This window comes from Vidua chalybeata, chromosome 1 (genome assembly GCF_026979565.1).
Source record: "Vidua chalybeata isolate OUT-0048 chromosome 1, bVidCha1 merged haplotype, whole genome shotgun sequence".
Taxonomy (NCBI): domain Eukaryota; kingdom Metazoa; phylum Chordata; class Aves; order Passeriformes; family Viduidae; genus Vidua; species Vidua chalybeata.
In genome coordinates this window covers 3,313,087-3,340,994 of record NC_071530.1, presented here as the reverse complement: position 1 = coordinate 3,340,994, position 27,908 = coordinate 3,313,087, and the positions used below count along the sequence as shown (strand labels likewise).

Sequence of the window (27,908 nt, the reverse complement as noted above, 5' to 3'; positions counted from 1 at the left end):
TCAGACAGTGGTGACACCATCCTGGAGCACAGAGGTTCTCCTTTTGGGGCTGATTTTGTCCAGCAGGGAGAGCTGAGTGACGTAGTTGACAGGGCTGGTTTCTCTGGACAAAGCCCCGTGCTTGTGGGTGAAGGTCAGGTACTCCTGGTACTGCCACTTGCACAGTTGTTTCTTCAGCTCAGTTTGAACCTACAGGAAGTTACAAACAAAGAGAAAATTAAGGCTTAATGAACACTGGAGGTAAAATATGCCCAAAGGTCTGCTTGAGTACTTAGCCCAGATAAGCCAGGATTAAGCCTTAACCCATTTTAGAAGAATTTGAACTCTGTCCTTATTCCTTTTGAAAAGAAACAGTTTTAATTTCAGACACTCAGATGATGGCATGCAGAAGTACATTTGGCCATCGGGGCAGGTCACTGGCAATATTTATCATTTTGGTGGCCCTTATTCTGCCTTAACTTTCTCTGTTAACTACACTGACAACCCCTGAGTACAACTTCATGGATGGGTCTCTGGATCTTCCAAGAATTGAATAAATAAGAGAGATTTCCTCCACCAAACCAGTATTCCAGCTCTATCCCAGCAAACTCAAGGCCCTCCAGCACTCCTCAGTTTCATCCGTACTCATAACACCTTGCCTGGCAGCAGCCCAGTCTCTCACATTGTCACAGACACTCAAAACTGAAGAAACACGCACAGAGAGAAAATAATAATTAGTTTTTATGATTGCAAGGAACCACAACAGATGCACTGCCGAGTGGTAATGAGTGGCCAAGCTGCTCCAGGAGCAGTTATCCCTAAGAAACGTGGAAAAAAGCCAACCCAGCTTCATCTTGGGCCAGAGATCAGGCTCTGCCTGTCCTGTTTTTAACACCTTCTGGATTTCTGTGCTGTGGGGTACAATATGCAAGCTATTAAAAGGCTGTTGAAGCAATTAAAAGGCTGCTGGCAAGGAGTCTGTGATATGGAAGGCAGGTTGGAAGTGGAGTTTTCTGTATTTACAACTAAGTCTTGAAGGCACTCTTTCAGAATGGCTATTATAAATTGTTTTCCTAAGTAACAAAGATATTTTAGGAATTACTCATCCTTGGGTAGGGTTGCTTGCTGTCGGAGTCCAGGACATCCCTCTGGCTGCCCTGGCTGTCTCCAGACCCTGGCAGGGGCTCAGAGACCTTGGCATGAAGTCAAAAACACCTGTGGCTTCGATTTTAGCCCGTGGAAGACTGCCAAGTCTATATGAGGAATTACAAGCCACAAGGGTTTGAGCAGTGTGATATTTGAACTAACACAGGGTGGAAAAGTAGAATGTTGGGATTTTTGAATGGGGTTCAAGGGGGTACAAGATGGAGGAATCTGGGCGTGTCCTATCCTTTTTCTCCTTTGTCTTGTCCTCCATGTCTTGGTGTGATGGTAACACTTTTCTATTGGTTTAAGGTAGCGATTCACTGTCTGACATAGATGATGGGAATTGGCACAAAATTGTAAACATACAACACGTAGTTTTGAGTATATAAGGAGGGGGCCACCCAAAGCTCAGGGCAGACTGCCATGGCTTCCTTTCTGGACAGACCTCGGCAGGTCAGAGAAAGAACGTTACAGATAAGAAGAAATAAACAACCTTGAAAAAGCAATTGGACGCATTCCAGACCTTTTCTTTGGCTGTGCGGGCTGGGGAACAAGGACTTGTACGACTTTGGGGTCATTCCAAGCAAAGCAGACCCCAACAACTTGCACCTTGCACCTCCATTTAAGCCATTCCTGTGAGGGGCTGGAGTGTGACCAGTGAAGGGCAATGGAGGGATTGGAGAGTAAATCCTGTGAGGAGCAGCTGAGGGGCTCAGCCTGGAGAAAAGGAGGCTCAGGAGGGACCTTCTTGGTCTCCACAACTCCCTGAGATGAGGTTGTAGGTGGAAGTTGGCCTCTTCTTTCTCCCAGGGAACAGGAGGAGAGGGAACAGCCTCGAGTTGTTCCAGGGGAGGCTCAGGTTGGACACCAGGAGGAATTTCCCCATGGAAAGGGTGCTCAGGCCTTGGAAGAGGCTGCTCAGGGAGATTTGGAGTCCCCATCCCTGGAGAAGTCCAAGGAAGGCCTGGAGGTGGCACTCAGTGCTCAGGGCTGGGGACAAGGTGGGCATTGGGAACAGGCTGGACTTGGAAGGCTTTTCCAACATTAATAATTCCATGCTCTATGAGAATTGTCCAAGTTTGAGCCACTGCAGAGACTGAGGCACCATTAGTGTGTCATTCTCAACTGATTTATTCTGAGGATGAGATGTGGTTTTACGTTTTTTTAATCAGATTTTTTTGTTTCTTTTGGGGGAAAGTGCCAGCAAATTTAGTGAGGTCTTTAAATTATAGGCCCACTACATTCAACTGCAGGGAGTTTACTCAAATTCTACCAGTGTTATGAAAGCAGGAAAGGAAGTATTTGAACTGATTGAAAAATCCTGATTGCATGAGCTGACCTGGAAAAGGGGAAAAAAAAGGGTGGAAAAAAGGGGAGGGAAAGGGGAAAAAAAGGGGAGGGAAAGGGGGGAAAAAATGGGGAAAAAGGGCAGAAAAGGGGGAGAAAAGGAGGGGAAAAGGAGGGGAAAGGGGGAAAAGGGGAAAAATGAGAAAAAAAGGGGGAAAGGGGGAGAAAAAGGGAAAAAAAAGGGGGGGAAAAAAGGGAAGGGGGAAATGACGAAAGTCACCAGGCGAAAATAAACCTAGAGAAAGTGAGGAGCTCTACAAGCTTTCCATTGAGCTATCCTCATGACAGCTATCAAACATAAATCAGGAGAAAAGTCCCCTGACAGGAAACTCAGCAACCATTTTTAAAGGGTCATTGCTTCAAAGTTTATTTTGTGTCCTCCTGCCAGAACTGTATGAATACAAACAAAGTCAACAAAGCTACCAAGGGACAAAAAAGATATGGGAATGTCATGGTTTCAGGAGCAGATCAAAGACTGATCTGTTCTGAAAATAGGAAAAGAAATTAAAAAAGAAACGAGAGGGAACTGTGAGTTTTAAAGGTTTTGATAATCTCATGTACTTGCTACTCACCTCTGCATTTGAGAAGCAATATAGGAGAGCAACAACAAAACCCTAGGACAGGGAGGGTAGAGAGAGAAAAAACATGGATTTAAAATCTAGAATCAATAACAGACACCGAGTTTCATTCACAGTGTGTGTAAGACAACAAAGAATGCATATTTCCCAGTTTTCTATTGGAGTTCAGGCAGTGTGACACTATTTATTGAGTTTTCATAGTAGAATTAAATTTCTCAGTGGGCTGGTGACATTTTATATTTATTATTGCCCTTGTACAGAGACAACAAGGATTAACTTGCTGTTTACTGTATCCTACAAACAAATTCTCCCTCACATAAGGCAAGCATGGAACAGGGATCGTTTGCTACACATGTCAATGAGGACAAGTTGTGGTGGGGTACAGGTGAAAGGGGATGGGAAAAGAAATCAGCTGTTCAGTACGAAATATACCACACACAGGCCCTGACCCTCTCAAATCCATGTTGTTGTTCTGAGTAGTGAAACAGCAAAATAAACAATGAGATATTAACATGGTTCACTACTCCTGAAGGGTAAGGGCAGAGTAGGTGGTTATGTACTCTTATTTACCACCACTCTTATTGTTATTACATGTGAAATCATTTTCAATCAGCTCACCTTAATCCACATACTGGTCTTCGTGGTGCTCTGTCATTGTTATTCAATAAACATAGATATTTTATTTATTTGGTGATTATTCATATGAAGTCTGACCTGGAAATTTCAAATAATAAGAGAGCAAGCAACAGAAGAGCTCGTGAAGGAGTGAGATGGGATGTGTGCCTTGAATTTGGATGCAGTAACAAATCCTGCTCTAATAGCCAGCCTGAAGTGTGGTGGTACAGACCAAACATCTCAGGGCTGTTAAACCTTCTGTCCATCTTACCTGAAATGAGCCCAGGCCCAGCTCGATATAAAGCCGAGCCTCCAGACCAGTGCTCTCTGGGAAAAATGCAAATACAATGTAGTGCACCCCAAAGAGGGGGATCAAAAGTAACGTGGACTTTGCAAGTCTCCTGGAAAGGCAAGAATTAAAGAACAATGCACTGTTAGAAACAGGGAATGAGCGACAGCAATTGTATGTTGGAGCATTTTAAAATTCAGAGAGCAGCTCTAAATGGAGGCAGCTGCATGCAGAGAAGTTGTGGAAAGGTTCTGTGACTGCACTGCTGGGATCCCCAATGGTTGTGAGGAGTTTGTAAACAGCCAGGACTAGGCTTGGTTACAGATTTACCCTGTTACTGCAAAGGATTAAAATGAAATTATCTGCATCTTTCTCTATGTGGCCATTTGCGTGGAAAGGACTGGGAGCGAGATGGGTCAATCACCTGACATTTGGTGTTTACACTTTCAAGCTTTTCAAGTTTCATACTTTATTATTTTACTTTTCTCTTTGTCTCTGACATATGCACCCCACCCTTTTTGCCCTGAAGTAAAAATGACTGTGATATTTGGGCTGAAAAATAAAGTTCACATTCTCGTTTCTTCTCTTTCTATTAGAAGAGGAGTAGAACATTCTGTTCTCCTACCCATAAAAAAATTTCTTGCAGCAGTTAGAACAGGTCAGTCCTAAGAGACTCAGAAATACTTACACAAAGTGGCTTGAATGGCTCCCTCCTCCCTCCTGGGATTTCAATTTATGGACTAGAATCCTGATCACATTAATGAATATAATAAAGTTAATCTGTAAAGACAAGACAAAATCTGTAAATTTACTACAATCCAAGACATGCCTCCAGTTGACACAAATAACTAAAAATCCCCACTTTTAGGAACTGCACTGCTATAAACCAATGCTCATCTCTTCTCAGCTCAGATCAATAGCTTTAGAAATAATAATTATATTTCCCACCAATATATAGTTGTAGATAAAATATGGTGAAAGTTACATTGAATTATTGTAGACCTACACATCTTAATATAATTTTATGTCTGATATTAATGCTGTGCACTTCTGGTCAGAACTTAATTTTAGATTTTAAATTTAGATTTTAAATTGCTTAAAAAAGTCCCCCATGTTCTCATCATTGTTTATGACAGGGATTATACCAGATACAGACCTAAAAACCAGATTGCTTCCTCCCTAAATTCAGCTGGTATAAATCTGTAGAGAAGGGAGATTTTTTTTTCTTGAGTTACAATCATAAGAACTCATTGTAAAAGCACACTAGATAAAATTATCTATATGCAGAAACTCGAGGGAAAATAAAAAACCTTACTAATACAGTCAGCAGGATGGGGCCTTTGATGATCCATAACACCACTCCATTTTCATCATCATCCCAACATCTGGAACAACAAACAAAACTGGGTTTTTTATCTGTCCCATGGGAGCTTCCCATAACACACAACAGCACTCCTACCACAGGAAAGGAAAGTGGTGGACACTAAGTTTTAAATCACTGTCTAAATGTCCCTGGTTTCCCTGTAGTCTAATCTAAAGAACATTTAATCAGCAGGAATCACAGATTGAAGAATCAAAGCAAAGTAAAAAAAAAAAAAACCAAATTTGTATTTTTAAGCTTCTTTCCTGCTCTTCTTACCACTCTCAAGTCAACTTCTTATTCAACTCTCCTGAGTTTTGAGCAGGTGGGTATAAAATAGTATCTTTTCCAGCTGATGTAAAATGATCTGAAAGCCTTCAGGATAGCTTACAGCAAACAATCTTTCTATGTGGGGCTCGCGTTCAAAGATACAGATAAAAAATAAAACAAAATAAAAATAATTGAATGGAAACAAAAGAAGAAATTACTGGAGACAACGCTGATTGTTTGAGAAGTTCTCATTTGAAGAGATTAGGGTTAGTTATTTATAGTTGACTTTATACTGAAACAGCAATTTTCTTGAAATATAATTATTTCAAAGACTGGGCATTAGGGAACTTAAATTAAATTTCAGTAGTTAATATGATATTTCCAGGTTTTCTTACCCCATGTATGGACATAAAAATCACAAAACTTAAAAGTATTTTCTCACTTATGTACAAGCTGTAAAAATTAGAGGTACAATTTTGAATCATGAGAGTTTTTTCCCCTTACCTTTTTCTGTACACATCTTTTCTTTCTCCCTCAGAAAAACAGAACACCATAAAAACCAGGATTTTTTTTGTGTTCCTTATCCCAGCTCTGACTTACCCAGTGTTCTGTTGATGGATTCGTGTGAGGACCCAAGCAAACATCACAGCAGTGGGAGCTCCTGAGCAAATCAACAGAAGAATTGATTTGAATATCCTGTCCCATGGGACCTTTATTCCAACAGGTTCACAGTGCAGCAGGTTGGATTAAAACTCAATTTATGGGTCAGACAATTTTCAATCACTTTATGAAAGAATTTAATTTGCAGTTCAGGGAAAGGAAAAAAAGAAAGGAATAAAAGGACAGGAGGTGGAAATCATAACAAAGGAGAAGAGGGGATGTTGTGAAACTACATTTTCAGAAATAAATGTAAAGAATTACTTGAAGGTTTGGATAGGAATTACAAGCACTTATGAAGCTGGAGTAAGCATTTATTTTGCTGGGACTCTTTCATCTTATGGACTGTGGCCAACAAAAATCCTTTGCAGAGCAGCTGGAAGAGTTCATAATTTTGTCCTAAAGACTCTACTAATCACCCCAGACCAACCAGCTGATAAGAATTCCATGAAAATTTAACTGAATCCAGTGATTTCTAGCCTCACTTCATCACTGCTTATCCTTCTGTCCTTCTACATTTTTGACTGGAGTTTTTTAAGGCCTATAAAGCAGAAATTGTATTGTCTCTCCTCCTGTGGAATTGAATTTCCAAAGACTAAGTGACTTTCAAAGCTGCCACAAAAGGGACTCTAATGTGAAACAGGTGAGTTTTTCACTGATTATTCTATAGAAATATAGGGAATTTCTTTCTAAGTATCATTTGAGATGCGTGGGAAGGGCTCAGAATTTGTCCTTCCAAATTTTTGCCCTTTGCTCAAGTCCTTTAAGCTGGGACCTTGTTAAATTCAAGCTGGCTTTTTAATTAATGAAAATAAATATTTCCCTCCACATCACCTAAGATGTGAGTTACCCCTGAGGTATCTCTCACCTTCCATTGATTGCAGAAGGAGATGAGGATTACCACATTATTAATTGAGTTGTTTGCTTTCTTAGCTCAACTTGGCCATGATTAATCAAGGGCTGAGAGTCTACTTTCAGACAACCCTATTTGGAATAGCTCCAAAAAAAATGTAATTGCATGAAATAAAGCCTAAAAACCTGAAGGTGAAGGATAAATTAATATTTATTCAGGATAATTTGGATTTCACTTCTAAGTCAAAAAATGTCATTGTATCTACTCAGTTTGGGCACCTCCATTTTAGACCAGCCAAGGTGAGACATGGGAATATCTGAGAGTCACAATAAACAATTCTGAGCAGTGAAAGAAATTTATTTCACATTCCTATTCTGAATATCAGACATAACTTCAATTGCTGTATAACCTCAAAAGATTCCTTGAAGTCAGGAGATCTCTGAAAATAGCAGAAAAATAACGTTGTTTGATTCCTAGGCGTGGACTGACACAATTTAAAAGATTTATCTGTCAAATTCTGCTTGCTACAAACAAAAGGCAACTTAGTCATCCAAACTTCTTTAGTCAGTGGAGGAATTCAACATATTTTTAGGATATTATCCGGCCATATCACTCATTCTCTTGAGGCCTGGACTATTCACCACCACGGTGCAATTAACAAAGATATAAAAGGGAATACAATGATGCAGCAGTAGTGGATGAACGGGCAACTTCCCTCAGAAAAGCGTCACCTTTGACAGGCTCCTTTTACCTCAAAACACAGATTTTATCCACTTCTGCAAGCAACCAGAAATACTGAAGGGCACGGAGAGGAAGGGAGTACTAACCCCAGCCAGTAAATATGAACCACCACACAAACTTCTTGTTGGAAACAAAGGTCAGCAGCAGCAGGGTTTGCAGGTAGATCCCTTCGATGAGAAGCCAGAAGAAATTGGCTAAAATACTGAATTGGAAGAAGGCCACAGCAGCCTTACAAGCAACCTGGAAGTGCAGAGGAAGAAAAACTTTTTAGGTCTACTCTTGTTATAGTTGGTTTCTATAGAACTCTAGGCAAAATTCAACGTTGCTACACAAAATGAAGAAACAACAAAATTTCCATAAGTTTAGGGTTTCGTAATTTAAATAGACTTTATTTTAGATTTTTGAAAGGGAAATATTGGGGGTTTTATCTCACAGATTAAATTCTTTACTGGTGGAAATTGTTAGAGCTTCCTTAGAGTCACCAGACCTCAATATCAAAGCTGAGTGCAGCCTTAGCACTTGGTCATTGGGTTACATAATATTGTTTGTTTAAAGATTTCAGTTTCAGCAATAGGAGAAATAGGATGAAAATATCTCCCTGTTGCCTTCAGGCAAAGAATTAAATGTTCAGTCAAGGGTGAGAGAGAGGGGAGGTTCAGTACCGTTGACATGAGGCAGTGGTCCATAGTTTCATCTGCAAACAAAACAGCATCTTTGGTGAAAACAGCAACTGCTCTCAAGATAAAGGAGACAAACAGGTGCATGTGGATGTAATTCCGTGTGCAGTGGAATTTTCTGGCATGGAAAGAGAAAATAAAAATTGTTCTTGAGAAAGGTCTCTCACGGTCTCATCAAAAGTCAAACAGGAGCACACAGACACCTTGCAAAGCAATAAATGATCTGTCACTGTTTGAGAGGCAGAGAGACAGGAGAGAGCAGAGAAGCTGTTACCTTTTTCAGCTAATAAAAATTCCAGGATAATTGTCCTTGGATCACTGCACATTTAAAGGAGATGCCAGAAGCAGAGAGGAACTGTGGGACTCTTGGGCTGGATTATGATAATACCTCTTAATTGTTTTAAATAATATTTTTTTGTTAAACAAGCTTGCATCAGGCTTTTCAGCCCCTTTTGTGCCAAAGAAAGGATTGAATTGGTGTCAGTCACATGTTATGGGATGTCTCCAGAGCAGTTGCCCTGAACTGCATTAATCTGATGAGGAGCAGCTGAGGGAGATGGGAAAGGGGCTCAGCCTGGAGAAAAGGAGACTCAGGGGGGACCTCCTGGCTCTGCACAGCTCCTGACAGGAGGGGACAGTCAGATGGAGCTGGGCTCTTCCCCCAGGTAACAAGGACAGAACAAGAGGAGAAGGCCCCAGGTTGTGGCAGAGGAGGTTGACATTGGATATTAGGGAAAATGTCTTTATGGAAGGCTTGTCAATACTGGCACAGGCTGCCCAGGGAAGTGGTTGTGATGCCTTAAGTTTTAGCTTTCATATTTTCCAGATTCTGTACTGCATTGATATGTAACTCTGAACTTCATATAAAGTGTTAGCAAGTTCTCCTCACAGTTCAGTCACACAAAACAATCCTTTTCCAGCCTGAGAACCAAGCACACTGCTGCAGCTCCAGGCCCAAAAAGTACAAACAACAGTGAATTGAGGAGAGCAATCTGGGAGGATGGGACTGCATAACCTGAAGCTGTAATTGGACAATTAACCCCAATATGGAAATGGACCAAAACTTATAAAAGTGCGAGAACTCGTGACCCGGCGTCCATCTTGGGTGGAGCTAGAGCTGAGCTCTTGCACTGCCCAAGGTGTATGTATCCTTTGAAGGCCTTTTTAATAAATACCTACTTCATTCCTTTAACTCTGTCTAGCCTCTGTTCCAGACAGCCTCTTTAGGCATCAGTTGAGTTCCCATCTCTGTGGGAAGTTAAAACACACTTACCTGTGGTGCTTGGGGTCCTGGGTTAGTGATGGACTCAGCAGTACTGGGTTAATTAATGGTTGGACTTAATGATCTTAAATGTCTTTTCCAGACCAATATTCCTATGATTCCCTTTCCCTAGACTGCCCTGTGCACATTTTGCCTTGAGCTGAAGGAATCTCCCTCAAGGTTTGGACACATCAGCCTCGTGCTCCTGGGTCCCTTGGTAAGGGCCATGACCTTTGAGACTGCCAACCCACTCCAGTCAGGCAGCTGCTCTGTGCTCTGCCCCAACCAAACCCACTTCTTAATAACCAACATCATCAAATGATTTAATTAAATTTAATTAAATCTCTTTTTTATAGCTCTCAGTTATGGAAGCAATAGCCTTTCACAGAAGGAATGGACAATATAAGAATTGTCTGGTCCCAGGACATGGGACAATGTTTCTGCAGAGTCAGTCCTGATGTGCACTGTAGGAATGATTAAAAAATGTTAAAAATTAGCTAAAGTGAGGGCATTTCCACTGTATGGTGTCATTAAGGAGATTAAGAGAGAATGCCCAGTTTGATTGTTTTAACATTTGAAACACTGCAGCACGAGTAGAGAAGGATCCATCACCATCAAAGGAGTTATGTTTCAGAATGATTAGAAAACAACCATAAAAAAAATCCCACAAAACAAAAGCACAGACGATCTGAGAGAAATTGTCTTAAGGCATGCTGAGAAAAAGCCCATTTATATTTACCTGAAGGCAGCAAAGACAATTAGAGCTGTAATGAGCGAAGTCACGGATGCTGCATAGCCAGCGGTGTAGACACGCCAAAATGCAGAATAATAGGATTTCTGTGGGAAAAAGAGACACAGCCCAATGCAGGGGGTTGTGCTGGATGCACCCTGGGCTGCTCATTTCACTGGGACACGTTTCCCTCACTCAGTCCCACAATCTCTGTTTTTCATGCTCAAGATCAGTTTCAGGATTTTCCCTCCACCACTAACAAAAGCTTTCCTGTGAGTCCTGCTCAACCCCACACAGGAGAGAAGTTTCACAGTCCACAGGCTCATCTGACCCCTCTGAGCATGTTCTGCAGGAAAATATTAACTGTGAAATATAAGCACCTTTTCTCATGTCAGTGCATAAAAACTCTGGAGCACTAAAACATTCTGGTGGGAGATTTGTGAATCTGTTACTTTAGACCTGGGCCAAATTCAATAAGTATTGATTTTCATAAACAGCTATAGCTGAAAGAGAAATAAAACTCTCAATTTGCAGGTGAGAAAGCTGAAAAATTGATAGTTACATCAGGTTGTGAAGGTAATTAAAAGCCAAGGAAATCACCTCACAGTCAGTTAATTCTCTGGACAAACAGTTCAGTCCTTGCTGTATATTGTAGCACCGTAAATTCTTTATAATTCACTTGTTTTCAATTAAGGTCTATATTCTAAGAAATCCTAATCCTCTGTCCTAAGAAAAATAAAGCTTGTTTACTTGGCTTTAACTATGCAAATTTTATTCTGAGTCACTACAAGATCACCTAATTATTTAAAATCCCAAGACAGTAAATTCTCTGAACCCAGGCAAATTTTCTCCTTATAAACCCAGTGGACACTTTGTTCTCTAATTGATCCCTGATCTGTTTATACAAAAGGCTACAATTCTAGGCTGAGACAACAAATTAGCAATTTTAAATAGATCCATAAAGAGATCTTGTATCCCTGACATGATATGAATCATCCTGGTGTTTCTGAAATAGTCCTGATCATTTATACAGTATTTTCAAAACACAGCTGAAAATTAGAAAAGAAGTTATTGAATTTAATAATGAAGTGATTCAATTATTTTATCTGGTTTTGTAGGATGGATTAAGAAACAACACTAAATATAAAAGACGTCAAAAGTTCTCACTGCACATACAAAATACAAAGCAAGTGGTTCTGTTAGGACACAATTGAGATTTTTTTACTCACTTCCCTATGTGTGCAGTGCAGCAGAGATTGCTGATTTTATCTTCCTTTTGTAGTCAAACATTGTGGAATTGACTGGAATAACAAACTAAACACAGGCAGAGCACAGACTGCAGCTCTGTGCAGAAACTTGCCATCATTGTGAAATAGAGATATAGGTCCTTGCTTGATTTTAGCCTAGACCAGCCAGAAATAATGCCTGGCTTAGCATAATCCAGGGACTGCTTGGAGAAAGCCACCTGGAGAGTGAGTTTAGTCCTGTGGGAGAAACCCATGGGGGCTGGAGATCTGTGCTCCAGAATACACATCCTTTTATGAATTTACATCCCTCTGAACTGTTCAGATTATTTCCAGCATCTTTCTAGAAGGCTTTTAAGTGGTTATTCAAACTTTCTAAGCATTTATTTAGGCTTTAAAAACATTTATCTTTCCCCAAAGTGCAAAGTACAAATATTCTTATTTATAGATGGTCATTGAGCTCTAGATATGAACACCAGTATGATGAGGAGTAATGTGGAAATTTACATCATATCAAGATGTGGATGTGAAAGAAATTCTGAAGCTTAATTGAGCACGAATGATGATTTTCAGAGAGGAAAAATATTCACTTTCTCCTTCACTGAGTACCTGAGATAAGGTGTGGAAATACTCAGTGGCATCCAAGATCCACTTCCCTCCTTCTCTCCTAAGGATGTGTGTTGAACACCAGGCTATAAACTTAAGAAATATTTTTTCTATGACTCAAAGAAAATCTGGAAAAGAATACAAATAGGAGAGATCCAAAGGATTTTTCCCTGAAAAAAATCCCTGAGGACTGGTGGGTGGGAGACGTGTTCATGATGAGGGTTTACATCACCTCTGTCAGAGACCCAAATCTTAGTTTGGACAGGTGAACTAAGCATGAGTTTAACCAAGAGGAGACTTTTGTTTGAGGAGGAAAGTGCTGACTGCTGCTCACTTGCTTTATGTTAAGCCTAATTTGTTAAACAAATTCTAAGTATACCGAAAAGTTTTGGGTTTAGCCCTGAAAATGGGCAATTTTCAGATGTGTGAAGCATCCAGATACTCAGGAGAGGATGATCTGGAGATGCTCAGAAGCAGGAAATGAAACTCCCACCTGATCCTCAGGTCCTTTACTGGAGCCTTCATCAAAGCCACAGGCAATGGTGTATGGTGGGAATGGCTCTGACCAATATTCCTCCTGTGTACAGTTCCTCTGAAGGAAGCCTTCAAAGGGAAAACACAGCAGAAAATTAATTAGGGGTGCTGGTGCTGCTGCTCTTTAAGTTTTGATGAGTAGCAACAATTTCTTATTATCCCTTTGATTCCTAAGTTAGGGACTTACAGGTTGAGTCATGTTCAGTGAGATTAGCTATAAGAATGACAATATTCTCTACATCTATCCTTTAAAAAAAATGAGGGACATGTTCCCAGTCATTTCAAGATGCAGTGGGACTTGTGCATTTCATATGGAAAATCAAGTCTGCAAACCCATTCCTTCCACAGAGGAAATCAAATTATATATTTACACATATTTTGGGATTTTGGGCAAAGCCCTGAACCTTCTTTTCCAGACTGGAAGCTCCATACAAGCTTTAATCTTGGTCCTGCTCTGACTGGAAGATTGTACTGGCTGACCTCAGGAGGTTCCTTCTAATATTAATTAGTGTACAGTTTTATAAATCAGTGATTCTAGGACACATTCCTTCATAAATTTAGCAGCATGGTGCATTTGTCCATTGTACTTACATCACCAAAGGGAGTAAACAATTCAGTAGAGCACAACACAAAACACAAGAGTGTCAATATTGACCCCAAGCCGAGATGTGTATCTGGATAATTACTGAATGCTGACTGACATAAGAGCATTGTAAATCAGGAAAATATGAAGGAATCCTCCACTACTAGAATTCATTAAAAATAAAATTAAAAAAAAAAAAATAGGGATAAGAAGAATAGGAAAAAAATCTTGCCAAGGGTACTGGTGAATTCTTCAAAAAATCGTGGGCAGGGAATTTTAACCACTTCCCCAAAAGTGGCTCTGGGCCAGCAGGTTAAACCATCCCAATCTCTGGCACATCCTGTTAAAAAAAAAAAAAAAAAAAAAAAAGTGCCTCTAAATAAAGAAAATCACAGAGAACATCACACATTTGATCTTCCATAATAAGATTGTCAGTGGCTTTCCCACTCATTCACATGCAAGAAGAGCCACAGCAGGACGTGCAGCTCTGCAAATGAAGGAGAGGAATGTTTTCCTTTTCTCCTTGAATGCATCCTTGCTCACACTTGGTATTCCAGCTGGACCTTCCCCTCCTTATCTCATGAGAGAATATACCAGAAATTCAAGCAGACACAATCTGAAAGTCAAATCAATTGGAGCTCTTTTCTATTGTCAAAACAAAAGCCACTAAAATAAAACTATTGAATAATGATTAGCACTTGAGATTTCTCATTACTCCTTTCTCGTTACTTGAGATTCCTCATTACAGAGTCTAAGACTCAGACTTAAAACTCAGCCTTAACCTCTTTATTTCGTGTTTGAAAATCTTCCAATTTCACCTGGCTTAAAGGAAATAAGGGCTGAAGTCCCAGTCTTAGGCAATCAATGGCATTTTTGTGATGGATTTCCAAAGGGATTAAATTCATCCCAAACTAGAGCGCCTCAGCATTGTAATAAATGACCCTCACTGGGAGTGGGTCTGACTGTAGAATTCATGAGGTTCCCTAAAGCAGAGACTGCTGGCTGATGACACAGGGTGAGCTCCCTAAAAAAGGGTTTTCAGAAGTTTCAGTGAATCACAGCTTTGTCACAGCTGCATCACGCTGAGACTTCAAGCTGTTGGCAATTGGGCGTGGGGGTAGCACAGAAAAATTGCCAGCATGTAAATGTGCCTGAACCAATAAAAAAAAAAGCATCAGGCTCTAACCAAAACTAATCTCTAGGTAGTCATAAGGGAGATATAAAGCAGGGGATTGGGTTGGAAGATGTTATTTTCTTCCATGATTCTGCTCTGCTGCCTCTGGGATGGATGACGAGGCAAATCTGAAGTTGTCACGTTGAAATGTGGAAGAAATACTTGCCTGTAGCTGAGCAAAGTTACTGACTTTCAAAAGGATAGCCCTGAGACTCTCACACAGCATTATCCTCACATCACCCTCGGGAGGATGAAATTCCTGGTATACCAAATAAAGACCCTCATTCATAAGCTGTAATTTTAATTGCCTCAAATATGTCGGCTAATTTCAGCTACGTTCCCTTTGTCATCAACAGAAAGAGACAGAGCCTTCCAGAGCTGATTCATCCCAAATATTGGTGCCTTCTTCCTGAGGACAGGATGAATCACACCCTGCAAATACCTAGCTCTCACTGATAATTACAGCCTAAACTCAGCTGCTAATTGTCAAATTAATGAAGCCAGGTAATATCAGTCCCACTTAGACGTGCAGTGGCCCCTACACTTTCACTCAGCAGCTGAAGTGGTCCTTCTTAGAAAAGCTTGGCAGATTTGAGGGGCTGGGTCTAAAAATCTATTTCATTTGGCAATGTGGAGCTAAAAATTCTATTTGTGTGACCTTGTGTAGGAACAGAACTTGTATGTCTTAAGTCTTAGAAATTATTTATTTCCAGTGACTTCTACAGTTTATATCAAAGAAACTGCTGAGTGCAGGGGTTGAAAGGGAAATTTTCATGCCAAAGTTTTCAAGAGCCTGGTGGTGTCCAAGTCACCTGAGACTCCACAAAGACAGCTGCAGCAGGAGTTGACACCATAGATATTTAAGTCTTGTTCAGTAATCCAGGAATTTTGAGACAGTGAAGGGAAAAAAAAAAAAAAAGTGGAGTTAGGACTTGATTCATTTGACTTATTTTACACATCTGCTCCAAAATTAGAGGAATTTCATCCTGGGTTCTGCTGGTGGCATTCATTAGACACTTCTCTGTACAAGAATAATGTGGATCTACTTTAGATTAAAAACTCTGCCAGAGTGATTCCAGCACACATTCTCTGTGACTGCTGAGGTTTAACTCTACAAGCTGTGATCCCTCTATTTGTCTTGCTGAGTTCCTGAAAACTGAAACATAAGAAATGGACTTTTACCTATCTTAGTGTAGCTTTATCCTTTAGATAAAATATTTGGGATAAATTAAATTTAAATTAAACTTACATGTTGTTCACAGTTTTTGGATTTTCACATATTTACCAATAGGCCAAAAATTTTTTTGCAAATCTTTCCCAGCTCTAATATTGAATCCCAAACTATATTGAGAAAGGCTGTAAATACCAGAACAGACTTTTCATTAAAAGTCTTTCCTTGTCTGGAGAATAAAAGGTGGAAAGGGGAGCTTTGAGAAGCTCAGAGTGAACAAGGTTGAAATTTTTTTAAAAGTTTACCAGAACTCTCAGGCATTTTTATTTCTTTTGCTACAAACAGGATTCTAAAACCACGTAATTATCTTTGTGTTGAAGAGGGAGATGCCTGGAATGACATCCTGTAATGCAGATAATAAATAATTTTTAGAAAATGCCTAATTTATACCAGAATTTTTTTGCGGTGGGCTACTGTGTGTTCTAAGTGCAAAATGTGTCCAAGAGGTATTTTGGACTTTATTTTGGACTATTCAAGTCCAAAAGTGTGCAAATTAAAGTCCAAAAGTATACCAAAAAAAAAATTATTAAAGTGTGTGTGAGAAATAGCACCAAAATAAATTAGGAAACTAGAAGAGGAATATGAAACATGGAAGTGATTGGCAATTCTGTAGAATAACATGAAAGACAAAGGAAATACTTTGGGCTTAAACTCTGATTTTCACCAGGCTGCTAAAGGCAGATTTCCAGGTGGTTCCAATAATTCTATCCCAACCAAATTCACGAGGTCTCTTTGTCCCACAGTTCCTCTGCAGTGAACAAACATCTTAAAATTCATGGAACTGAAAAATCTCACTGAGGTGGATTCAAATTTTTCTAAGCAAAGCTGACCAGATTAAAGTATGACTGAATTTTTGGAAGAGTCTGAACATTTTGAAATTCCATGTTATTTCTAAGCATGTTTCCAAATCCCCAGGAGGCAACACCTTAGACATTTTCTAAATATATTTTACAGGCTTTGTTTTGTGTTCATTTTAGTTTTCGAAATTTGCATCATGCGATAGACTTCTGAACACCACCACAATAAATCTTTACAAGCAAACAAATAATGTCTAAAATTGAAAAAATGTAACATTTTGAAGAACTTGGGATTTTCTTTAACTTTTTTTCTCCCCAAAGAATATTTCCACCAGATTGGAATGATCCCTAACGTGATACAACTTCTGTTGGGTCTTCGGTACCTTCTGTGGGGGTTTCTTTGGGGTTTTGGATGTAAATAAAGAACACTTCAGTAATGTGAGACATTCCAAGCCAGGGGATGCCCATCAGGACCTTTACCTTTAAGATCAGGTGAGGCAGATTCGTTGTGTTCTGAGCAGAGAGCCTCCTCTTTGACCACCTGCTGGAATATTTTGCATTCTGGATGGATTCCCGTAACCTTGGCAAGAGAAAGACAAAAAAAACAACAACAACCAAAAAAAAAACCCAAGCAACCAACCAAAAACAAACAAAACCACAAAAACAAACAAAAAACACCCCAAAAAACCTCAAAAAAACCCCAACCAAAAACAAAAGGAAAAAAAAAAAGACAAAAAAAAGAAAAAAGAACTTCTGTGATTATCAGAATGAGAAAAGCCAGTTTGTACCTCAGGGTTTATATTTTGAGGTCTATGAATGTGAAAACTCCAGCTGAAGTTGGGTTTTTTTTTTTTTTTTTTTTTACAGATAGAACATACACAGCACCTCTTCTCCAATCTGGATATTTTTATCCCCTTCCCTTTGCAGTTGTTTTCCACAAAACTTAAATAATGCTCACAGTTCTTGCATTTTCACATATTTCACCAACTGGCCAAAAGTGGATGAATCCACCAGCTGTGGGATTATTCACATCAAGTTCTCCAAACTTAAATACAGCCTGACCACAGAAATATTTCCTCTGCATAAACCAAGTAAAATTAAATACATTTATTTAAAAATGGTAGTCTTGGCCATAATTTAATCTGAATGATTGAAAAATTCTCTGGATGTTATCTGAGAATGTTACACACACCTTAGACCGAGGAGCTGCTTCCATTTTAACAGATGAAGAAATGAGAAAAAATTAATGACTTTACTTGGAATCTTAGGGAATTTTTTTCTCTCACAGATAAGGGTGCATTTAAACTGCTAAATGGAATTCTAGATAGCAGTTGTTGAATAGGGTCTAAATTCATCCTCTTAGTTACAGATATTTAGTCCCATTTATTGCAATGTATTTTGCTTGACCTCCATCTCCCCCTCCAGAAGGTTTCATGTCCCCTGTAGTCTTGTGTCATCACTCCTGTAATTGTGAGATGTTCTTAATATTCTTAATTAATATTCTTAATAACCTACACAACCCCAAAACAGCTTCCTCTGCAAAGGCAAAGAAATTCTGAGAAAGAAACTACATGTCAAGTGTCTACACTTGATTTATCTCAGCTTCTTTTGCAGTCCTTGGGAATTTCAAGGATTTTTCAGTCCCCCAGTTACATCTCAAGGATGTAAAACATCCCTCAGACATTACCCAGAGTCCAGAAATTGTTGGTGCTGTTTGGGATGTTTGAAGGTTTCTCACCCCTCTTGCGTAGACTCTGCCCTGTGTCAGAAGTATCAAATGCATTATTTGAAATCTCAAATGCATTATTTGAAATCTCAGATGCATTATTTGAAATCTCAAATGTGTTATTTAATGTCTCAAATGCTTCTACACACCCACCTTTAGGAAACTGAATTAAACTGAGTGAAGAAAGCCACTGAACTGTATTCAGAGATGTTGGACCAAATATTGAGATATTGGGATCTTCAAGACATAGAGAGCCTTATATGGAATAGAAATTTTCTTTTTTTTTTTTTTTTTTTTTTTTTTTTTTTTTTTTTTTTTTTTTGTTGCTTGCTTCTTTCTAGCCTATGCTATTTAAGACAAAGCCAGGGGCTCAGTTAGCAGGGATTTTAATGGAAAATTATGGACTGAAGACTTTCCAGTATGTTTTTGAGGAAGTCTGTAGGCCCTTTTAACCTCTAATTACTTGGAAAAGTCAGTGCAGATGTAAACATCACTTCCATATTGCCTTTTCAATTTCAGAAAGCTGATTTATTCACCTTCAAAATGTTTTCAGTGAGCAGAGCAACCAGGATTTCTTTTAGCTTCCACAGAAACGTTACTGGAAGTTATGCAGACTATTCCATCTCAGCAATAATATCTGCCAAGGGGCAAAAATTAGAGCACAACTTTATCTTTAAAAACCTTTAAAAATTCTGCCTACATTTGGGTTTTAAAGTAGCATAGACAGACTTGTCTTAATTATGAAGCCCCAGAGATGGTTCATCCATGCTAATATTAGAACAGAAAGAGGATTAGGGGCACTGTTTGGAAAGAAAGTTAAGACATGGTACTTTTTCATGCCTTATATTACTCCAGTGGGGAATTCAAAATACATTTTATAAATCAGCATGAGTGACTCTTAAAACAGTACTTTTTGTTATTCAACTATAGTAAGTCAATTCTGAAATGAAATTTGTCAGGTATTAGTAGGATCCCTGCTCATCATTTTACATTTAAACGGACATTTTACTTTGCAGTTTGCCCACAAAACAAATGAATTCTCCGAGTAGAAGTAACAACATAATTGCTCCATAAATCTCTCAATATTTCAGTTCTTAAAGGTGGATTCAGCTGGACAGGAAAAATGCCATTCCTCTACTTTCTGTAATTCCTGGATTCTGTTACAGTGATAATTTTGCATTTGGAATATTCTTAGGTTTGCTGTTTAAAAGTCATGGCAATTTGAGATGATGCTCTACCACCTACTCTGAGTCCTCTGCTAAAAGGTTATGTTAAAAGGCATAACCCAAAATGCAAACTGTCGGTCTCTCGAGGTCGGGATTGAAGGCACTGGAGACGGCATTCCATGTTCGGACTCGGGTGTTTATTATTTCTTATCAGTGAAACAGCCTCACAACCATGAGTTCTGTGGTCTTTCATTAGCAAGGCACAAAATGGCTCACTACCTCTTGTTACAAGGTCTTTTAAAACTAAACTGTCCAATTAAGAAAGGACACCTGGATTATTTTCCCTTTTAACCCAATAACTGATCCCTCGAAGCCCACAATGGGGACTTTTCTGTCCAATCACAAAACATCACCCAAACCCATGGAGAAGAAGGAAAAAGAAGCTGAAGAAGAAGGAAGAAGAAGGTGAAGAACAACCTGGCTCCACCCTAAAACCTCCATCTTGCTTCATATTTATTTCTATATTCTAAAACCCCAAACTCAAAGTGTTCCACCCTGTGATATTACACACTTCTAACCAACTACACACCCGTAATCCCAGTGCTATCAACCAATTTTTAAAGTCTTCTCCACAGCCTTAGGTCAAATGCAGAGTTCTCTTGTGGGTCTGTGCCTTTAAGCACAGAAAGTCTAAAATTCTCAGCATCCAGGATTCCAACATCTCCCCCTCTTGTCTGAAGCATGAACACTGCATTGACAACTTTGCCAACCATCTGTCAGACATACACTCAACCACATATTTCACTTAAGCTATCATCTAACAAAAATTCTACAACATCATCCCGCACCCACGAAGAAATCCAAAATTTGAAATGTCTTAGAAAAAAAGCACTGAGGAGTGGTGGGTTAAATTAACTCCCACCTCATGCCAGAAAAGTTGGGAATTCCTAGAAACACACAGAATCAGTTCTGAAAAAAATCAGATGGAAGAGTTATCTTTTCTCCAAAAGTCAGTCTGAGAGACACAGGCAGGTGGAATGAGGGACACTGAGGGAGTGTGCCAGACTCCTGCTGCTCAAAGTAGGCTGCATCTCCTCTCTTCTCTTCCTTGGTAAATCCACACCTGCTGAACCAGAGCTTCAATCACCATTATCCATCAGAGCTGTTGGAAAATGGATGAGTTCTTCATTTGCAATGGCTGGGAAAGCTCATACCCCACCCCTGGGCAGGTGGTACTGCCTTGGCTTTACACACAACAGAGGAATTGCTAAAACAGGTCCAGGTAGCCCTGCCTCTGAAAACGGTGATAAATCATCAGAAAAAAAAAAAAAAAAAAAAAAAAAAAAAAAAAAGATTTGATGATTTCTTTTGGAAATCCTGATCCACTGGTAGTGATACCCAGAGGCTGGGGAGGTGCTGGCACAGGGTGCCCAGAGAAGCTGTGGCTGCCCCTGGAAGTGTCCAAGGCCAGGCTGGACAGGGCTTGGAGCAGCCTGGGAGAGTGGAAGATGTTGGGGTTTGAACTGGCTGATCTTTAAGGTCCCTTCCAACCCAACCCATTCTGGGATTCTCTGATACCCAGGGTGGTACTGGAGTAAATCCCACAGACACTCATAGGTAGAGCAATTAACCATTGGCTCAAAGTTTGTTTCCTTCTGGGTTCTGGATTTGGGGTAGGCAGGGCTACAGCCACAGGAGCCCAGACATGTTATCACAGCCCAGTGCAGATATTAAATATCACTGACACTTCAGTGCTTGAAAATCAACATCAAGCCCTATTTCAGATGTAACCTACAGACAATTCCACCAGAAGCCAAAATAGGGCTGGTGTTATTAATTTATAATCATGCAGCCTCACTCAAAGTAATCCTACTGTTGGACAGTAAAAACAGAAAAAAATGACACATATACAAGAAATCAAGAGCAGTGATGATGCTTCAAATTTTTTGAAAAAATGAAGAAAATTTTCCTCAGGCTTTAAGAAAAATAAAGACATAAAACCATTGTATAGTTAAAGAAAAGCCTTGTGGGCAGAGCATTGCTGTGATTTGTTGTCTCTGGCTTATTTTCTTTTATTAATCTCACAGTGCCTTAAGTGAAAAGTTTTTGCTCTGATCTGCCTGTAAATGTTGGGTGATGGGGCTTTCTAGAAAGCAGGAGCTCTGCATTTGGTGCAGGGACATTTTATGGCAATTTGGGAGGCATCTGCTGAAAAGGTGGCTTTTGTAGGAAAAGAGTAGCTCCTGCTCACCATAAAAAAGGAAAATTTAGGAACCAAAGCAGAGCAGAGCTGTCCAGTCTGGCACAGTGTTCCCTGCCACAGCAAGAAGTGCAAGAGGCAGATTTAAAATGTTATTCCTTGGATCAATATTTCCCAGTATCTCAGCAATAACCTGGCCTGACTCTCACTTGAAATCACAGTGGGGTGCTTTCATTCCAAGATTCACACATAAAACTTTGAGATTTCAGGAAATGTTGCGGACAGTCCTCAAGGAATTGAGCTTTGCATTCCTGAGCATCATAACACAAAGGGGTTTTTTTTACTGGATTGAATGTTACTGACCAATTTGAGTCAAAATTCACAGGGGTGTTTTGACTCCTAGTCTTTACCACGAAAACAGTCTTGCCTGGAACACAGTGAACACTAAAAAATTACCTATGACAACTGTGAGCATGCTAAAAACCTGAGACAGTTTAGAGAGACAGATGTTGGGCTTGCATTTAATTTTAGACTTCATTTTCTTCACATCTTGTAAGGTTATTGCACTGAAACCTTAAGTGGTTTATTCACTGAGAGTAGTATAACAAATAACAAAGCAAATAACATTGCTTTCTATTTCCTCTGTTCCATGATAGTTTATTTATTTCCCCAAATCTGCAAGGAAAAATCAAAGTAATGGCACTTTGGGCTTTAATATACTTATGTTGGACAACAGGAGATTTAGCAAGCACTGGGAGGAGTATTTCTAGCAACATCCTCATGCCACGCTTAGTGCAATTTAATTAAAAGCAATCTTTCTGGAGAGTCCATTCAAAAATGGTGCCCCTAAGCTGCTGTGGGGGTAGAAAAACCATAATTTAGATTTCACACAAAAGACAGATCTTCACTCATTAAGAAGTCCATTAGCACACTTGGGGAAAAGTAGGGACATTTTCTATGCTCTCTGAAAATTAGGGAAGTGCTTCAAAGCTGGGCACTGAATATATTATTCACCTTTGAAAAAGCAATTCCATGGGATCAAAGAGCCAGCAGTAACACTCGGTCTTTTTTTTAAAATTAATCAAAGCTCGAAGAATTGGCTGAATTCATTGACAAGATGAGAAGGCTTCAAGAACTTGAAGGTTCTTTCCAGTGATCTGTTTCAGCTTCCCATGCCCTGCAATCCTAAAGCCTCACAAATAGGTTTTACATCAAATGCATTAATCATTGACTGAGAATATTCATCACTGTTCTTTCTGCCTCTGCCTCCTCAGCTTGCATTCACTCAGATCCCATCTCAGATATGCTCTGAAATTAATCCTCTACTCCCAGTTCCTGCTGTCTGTGCTTCCCCTGTTCTTCTGATATGACTCTGATGCCTGAATATTTTAGTTTTCCCTCACACAGTGTTGTCTGCCATTCATGCCACACACAGACTCACGCCTTGGAGGATTAAAACTCACCTGATATTTTAGAATACAGAAAAGCACAGCAAGGACAACTCCTGCATCCCCACTTTTAAGTGTGGAATGAAGTGTTCAGTTAGTCCTGAAAGTTGGCCAGGATTGCCAAAGACATCAGGCAGGAGAATCAGGATATGCTTTGAAATACACACATTTTTTCAGTGAAATTTTGATGGGTGGGAAAGGCTTTTAGGATGGAGGAAGTCTCATGGAAAAAAAATAAAATGTTGAAGAGAGGTTGAATAACAGACAAAGAAATCCTCAGCCTTTTTCATAAACTTCCCAGTCTGTTGAATGTTTCTCATCCAAACCTTCCCTCTGCTTAACTCCTCAAAAAGCCAAGTGCCAATTAAAAATCTCTGAACTGGGGAGTGCAGGACACTTCTCGGGGGTCTGGAGTCCCGGCTTCCCAGCCCACACAGCCAAAGAAGGAGTCTGAATGTGTAGGGTCAGCTTCTCAAGGTTGTTTATTTTTCCTTATCTATAACATTCTTTCTCTGACCTGCTGAGCTCTGTCCAGCAGGTTGCCCATGGCATTCTGTGTGCAGTCTAGGGCGGTGTTTACACTTTATACCAAAAACTACATGTGCTATGTTTACAATAACGTAATCTATCTTTTATGTTGGGCAGTGTGTCTCTACCTTAAACCAATAGAGAAGTGTCACCATCACAGCAAGACATGGAGGACAAGAAGAAGGAGAAGGTCAGGACATGCCTAAATCCCTCCATCTTGTCCCCTTGAACTCTTTATTTTAAAACCCTAAAATTCTACTTTTTCACCCTGTGTTAAATTCAACTACCACACCACTCAAACCCTTGTGGCTTGTAATTCCTCATACAAAGTTGGCAGTTTTTTCCCACAGGCTAAAATTGAAGCCACAGGTGTTTTTGACTTCCTGCCAAGGTCTCCGAGCCCTCTGCCAGGGTCTCGAGACAGCCAGGGCAGCCAGAGGGATGTCCTGGGTTCCCACAGACACTGAAGCCAATTTTCACATGAGCTTTGGAAGATCTGGGGCCCACCCCGAGCTCCATGAGCTCCTGTCCATTTCACAGCCACATTCCCAGTCACTGCCCTAAAAACCTTCCTGTCCAAGCCCTGGCCTATGAGTAATTCTGGGATATTTATAATGCCATGTGCGTAGTGTTGTGCTCTGTCAGAAAACAAGAAACTATAAAAAATAAAGATTTCTTAGGCAGTAAAACAGTCAACTCAACTCTTAGGAGCTCAGTTGCATCCATCTAGGTTTTTTCCATCATCCCCAAGCCATGTGTGCCACTGTGGGCTCTGAAAAGCACCAGGTGACCCCAGCAGAGACAGAACTCCAGTGCCCAGCCGTGAATTCAGCTCTCACACAAAGTCCTGCCCTCAGCCTCCAGCTCTGACACCATCCTGATCCCAGAAGCTTCCAACCCCAAAGCTAAAGCCTCATTTGCAATCTTTCTCTTCAGTCAGTTAAATAGATTATTTCATGAGTCTTTTTGGCTGAAAATGACTGCCTAGAGGATATTTTCTGTTTGTTTTCTCTCTCTAACTCGATTACCTATGGAAGAAGGGAAGCTGAGACACTGATTGCCTCACAGTCATTTAGAGGAACATATTTACATATTTTCAATATTGTTTTCAAGACATTGAAGCAATTCTTGAATGCTCCTCTGTGGATTGGACTGTATTTATATGACTGTGTTTAACTGCATGACCTTACAGAGAACAGCACTTGCTACACATATTTATCCATGTATATCATTATATTTATTCACTCATAGGTATTCTTTATGAGACAACACAGCCATACTAATTTATTTTGTTTATGAATGCTGTGTAATTAGTATTACCTTGAGAAAAGTTAATTTATCAGCGCTCTGCTAAATTGGGTAGAGCATTTAATTATTACTAATGCTTGAAGAATAACAGAACACTAATAACTGAGGATCCCCATTTTCTGCTATTGCAAGTATTCCTGTAAATTAAAGAGAAATTTCTCCTTTTTGCTATCATTTTTTTGCCTGCAGGTGGGATTCATGTCATCTAATCCCAAAGTCCTGGAACCTGGAAGTCAAAGTCCTGCAGCAAGTTCATTTAATTGATCTGTATTCTTGGAGTGTTTCCATCTCTTCCCAGCAATACTGAAGAAGGCTCAATGAGTAGCTTTAGACCAGATTCCTAATTTTAGACAGTTAATTGTAGATGATTAATCTAAATTCCCCCATCAAGCCTCCCTTAATGATCAGTGAAAGCAGACAAGCAGTTCCAGGGAAGGATTCCTCCTACTTTGCTCAGACACCTGTTTGAGGACAGTGACTGCCTGTACAGGAGCCTGTCTCCCTTCATTAACTCCCTCCAGGCTAAAAAAAACCCCAGATTATTCCACACATCCAGCTCCCCATGGAGAGGAATTGAAGGTCTGCAGGGACCAGGGTGGTAGAGGAAGCACAAATTAAACACGGAAATTGAGACGCCCAGCTTAGTTTTACTGGGAGCTCAGCATCTTGCCATGGGTTTGGATCCATATGTCCATTAGCACAAGAAATGCTTTGCTGAAGGGATTGTACAGCTCAGTGGTGACCCACCTGTGTTTCCATTCTCACCTCCATTCATTAGATCAGACTAACGCCCTTCCCAGAAATGGGAAATGTAGCTATTTGGAGAGGAAAGCAGTTTAGCACAGCAGGGAGAGCAGTGAAGGCAGAGTCTTTTCTGCTCTTTGTCCTCTGCTCCCTGAGACTCTGAACTCTTTAAGGCAGGAAAAGTCATTTTCAGGCATTTCAGCCTCCTCTGCTCCCTGTTCCTTGTCACTTACCAGTGAATGGTAATTCTTTTAGTGTCAAGGACTCCATTCTGCAAGGCACAAATACATCCCTGTGGAGCTGACAGGAAGTAACAGTACCCAGCTCCAGAGAGGAAGTTTTCAGGATTAGCCCTCTGATTTATTTTCATATCTGATTAATGACTAATTTGCAGAATCCATACTGGAATTATTTCTCTGCTCAGACATGATCCTTTGAAATAGGAGGGGGATTATTTCCTCAGTACATCCTGGGGGGCTCAGGCCTTCCCTGACTCTCACTGAAGATGCAAGGAGACCTAGATTGAGGCACAATACCCCACTGACATCCAGAGCACTGCCTCTCACCAGACATGGAATTGATGTTCATATTCTGAGGACAAAAGCTGTGCAGATCACGTAGTTTATAGAATTTCTCTTGTTATGGGCACAGCCCGCTGCAATATGCTGCAATATTAAAATGATGTATGGCAGCCCCCAGATGTGCACAATCCATCACTTCAGATCAGCTCCACTCTGCTGACAGCTGCAAGAATGAGCTGTGCCTCCATTAGGTGTAAAAAAGGCTGGCCCAGATGCCAAAATCACTTCACCTGCAGCAGTCTAAGCCTTTAGGCTGCCTGGTTTTGCATGAAAGAAGAGTATTACACATGATAATAATGAGGTTTGCGTAGCAAGGACCCACAAGCTATCCCTCGTACATAAATCTGTGTAAATACAGAAGAAACTACAAGATCCAGGGGTTATGCAGGTGTGAAAATTTATATCCCATCCCTCACTAATTGGAAATGAAAGGTCAGGATCAGTCTGTCATTTAGGCTCTCCCAGTTGTCCACAGAGGAAAGCAGGCCCTAGAGAAGCAGCCACTCCGTCTGGCTCCCTCAGGACAAGATGGAATGTTTCCTGGGAAGGTGACTCTCTCCTTCCTGACTCCTGCTGAATCCCAGCCCACGCTGAACATTTCACTGTGACATGAGTAAAGTTTGAATTAACAAGTCCCTGGTAATCACACCCTGAGGAAAGGTTCCAAACACTTCCCCGAGGCTGAGGATTGAGGGCAAAGAAGAGAAATTTCTGAGCTTGGATTTGCACTAATTTTTGTTAAGCATCCCAGGCAGGGGCAGTGGTGGAGTGTGGAGATCAGGGAGGGATGGCTGTGCCTGGATTGTGTCCCTGTGCTCATCCATCTTCCCTGATGTCCAGTGGCACAGGCTCACCTGCTGCCCTCAGTGCACACAGACACGAGACAGTTCATGCTCCTGCTTGGTGATATTGGAAACCTTCAGCTCTGAAAACATCAGAAAACTTCAGCTCTGAAAGCATCCCTGCCCTCTCAGAGAGGTAAATGTCCCCCATGCATCAGGAGGAGCTACTCCTTTCTAGCTATCTTCTTTGTCCTGCAAAGTTGCCTTTCTCAGGACAGCTGGGACAGCGACCTGTCCCCTTCTGTCTGTCTAAAGCCCTGCTACAGCCATTCTGATCTGGGGATGCTCTTCTGTCCTCTGCAAACTTCAACTCTAAAGAATGGAAATGAAAAGACATTTATTAACAGCATCTTGAGGTTGGAAAATTTTAATGAAAGGAGCTCGGTCTACACATTAACTCAGGGATATTTTTTATTTCCTTCCCTCTAATATCGCTGTCTCATTTTCTATTTTTCTTCTTAATCCTTTCCTCGTTTTTCTTTCTTTCTGCCCACTCCCCATTAGGAGAAAAGTTACCCCTCCTGCGGACTTTCCCCCACCCCGGCTGCAGTGGGGCAGCTGCGGAGCCATCCAGCTGTGGCCGGGAGCCAGATGTGCGCTGCCCCCGCCCCAGCGGTTCCCCAGCGGTTCTCACTCACCAGCGGGAGCAGCAGCCAGCGCAAAGTTCTCATCCTCCGCAGCAGCCGCCGGGTC

At 40.5% G+C, this 27,908-nt stretch overlaps 1 protein-coding gene across 1 annotated transcript; it reads right to left on the bottom strand.

Annotated features, from left to right (window-relative positions):
- On the bottom strand, positions 1–27,908 carry LOC128797109 (vasoactive intestinal polypeptide receptor-like). The gene is made up of 13 exons (XM_053959383.1): positions 27,854–27,908; positions 17,153–17,252; positions 13,703–13,810; positions 12,847–12,956; positions 10,513–10,610; positions 8,498–8,630; positions 7,922–8,075; positions 6,185–6,245; positions 5,270–5,339; positions 4,643–4,734; positions 3,937–4,066; positions 3,045–3,086; positions 1–189 (listed from the first exon to the last, which is right to left on the bottom strand). The coding sequence occupies exons 1-13, from the start codon at positions 27,884–27,886 to the stop codon at positions 1–3; spliced, it is 1,320 nt and encodes a 439-aa protein (XP_053815358.1). The 5' UTR covers positions 27,887–27,908.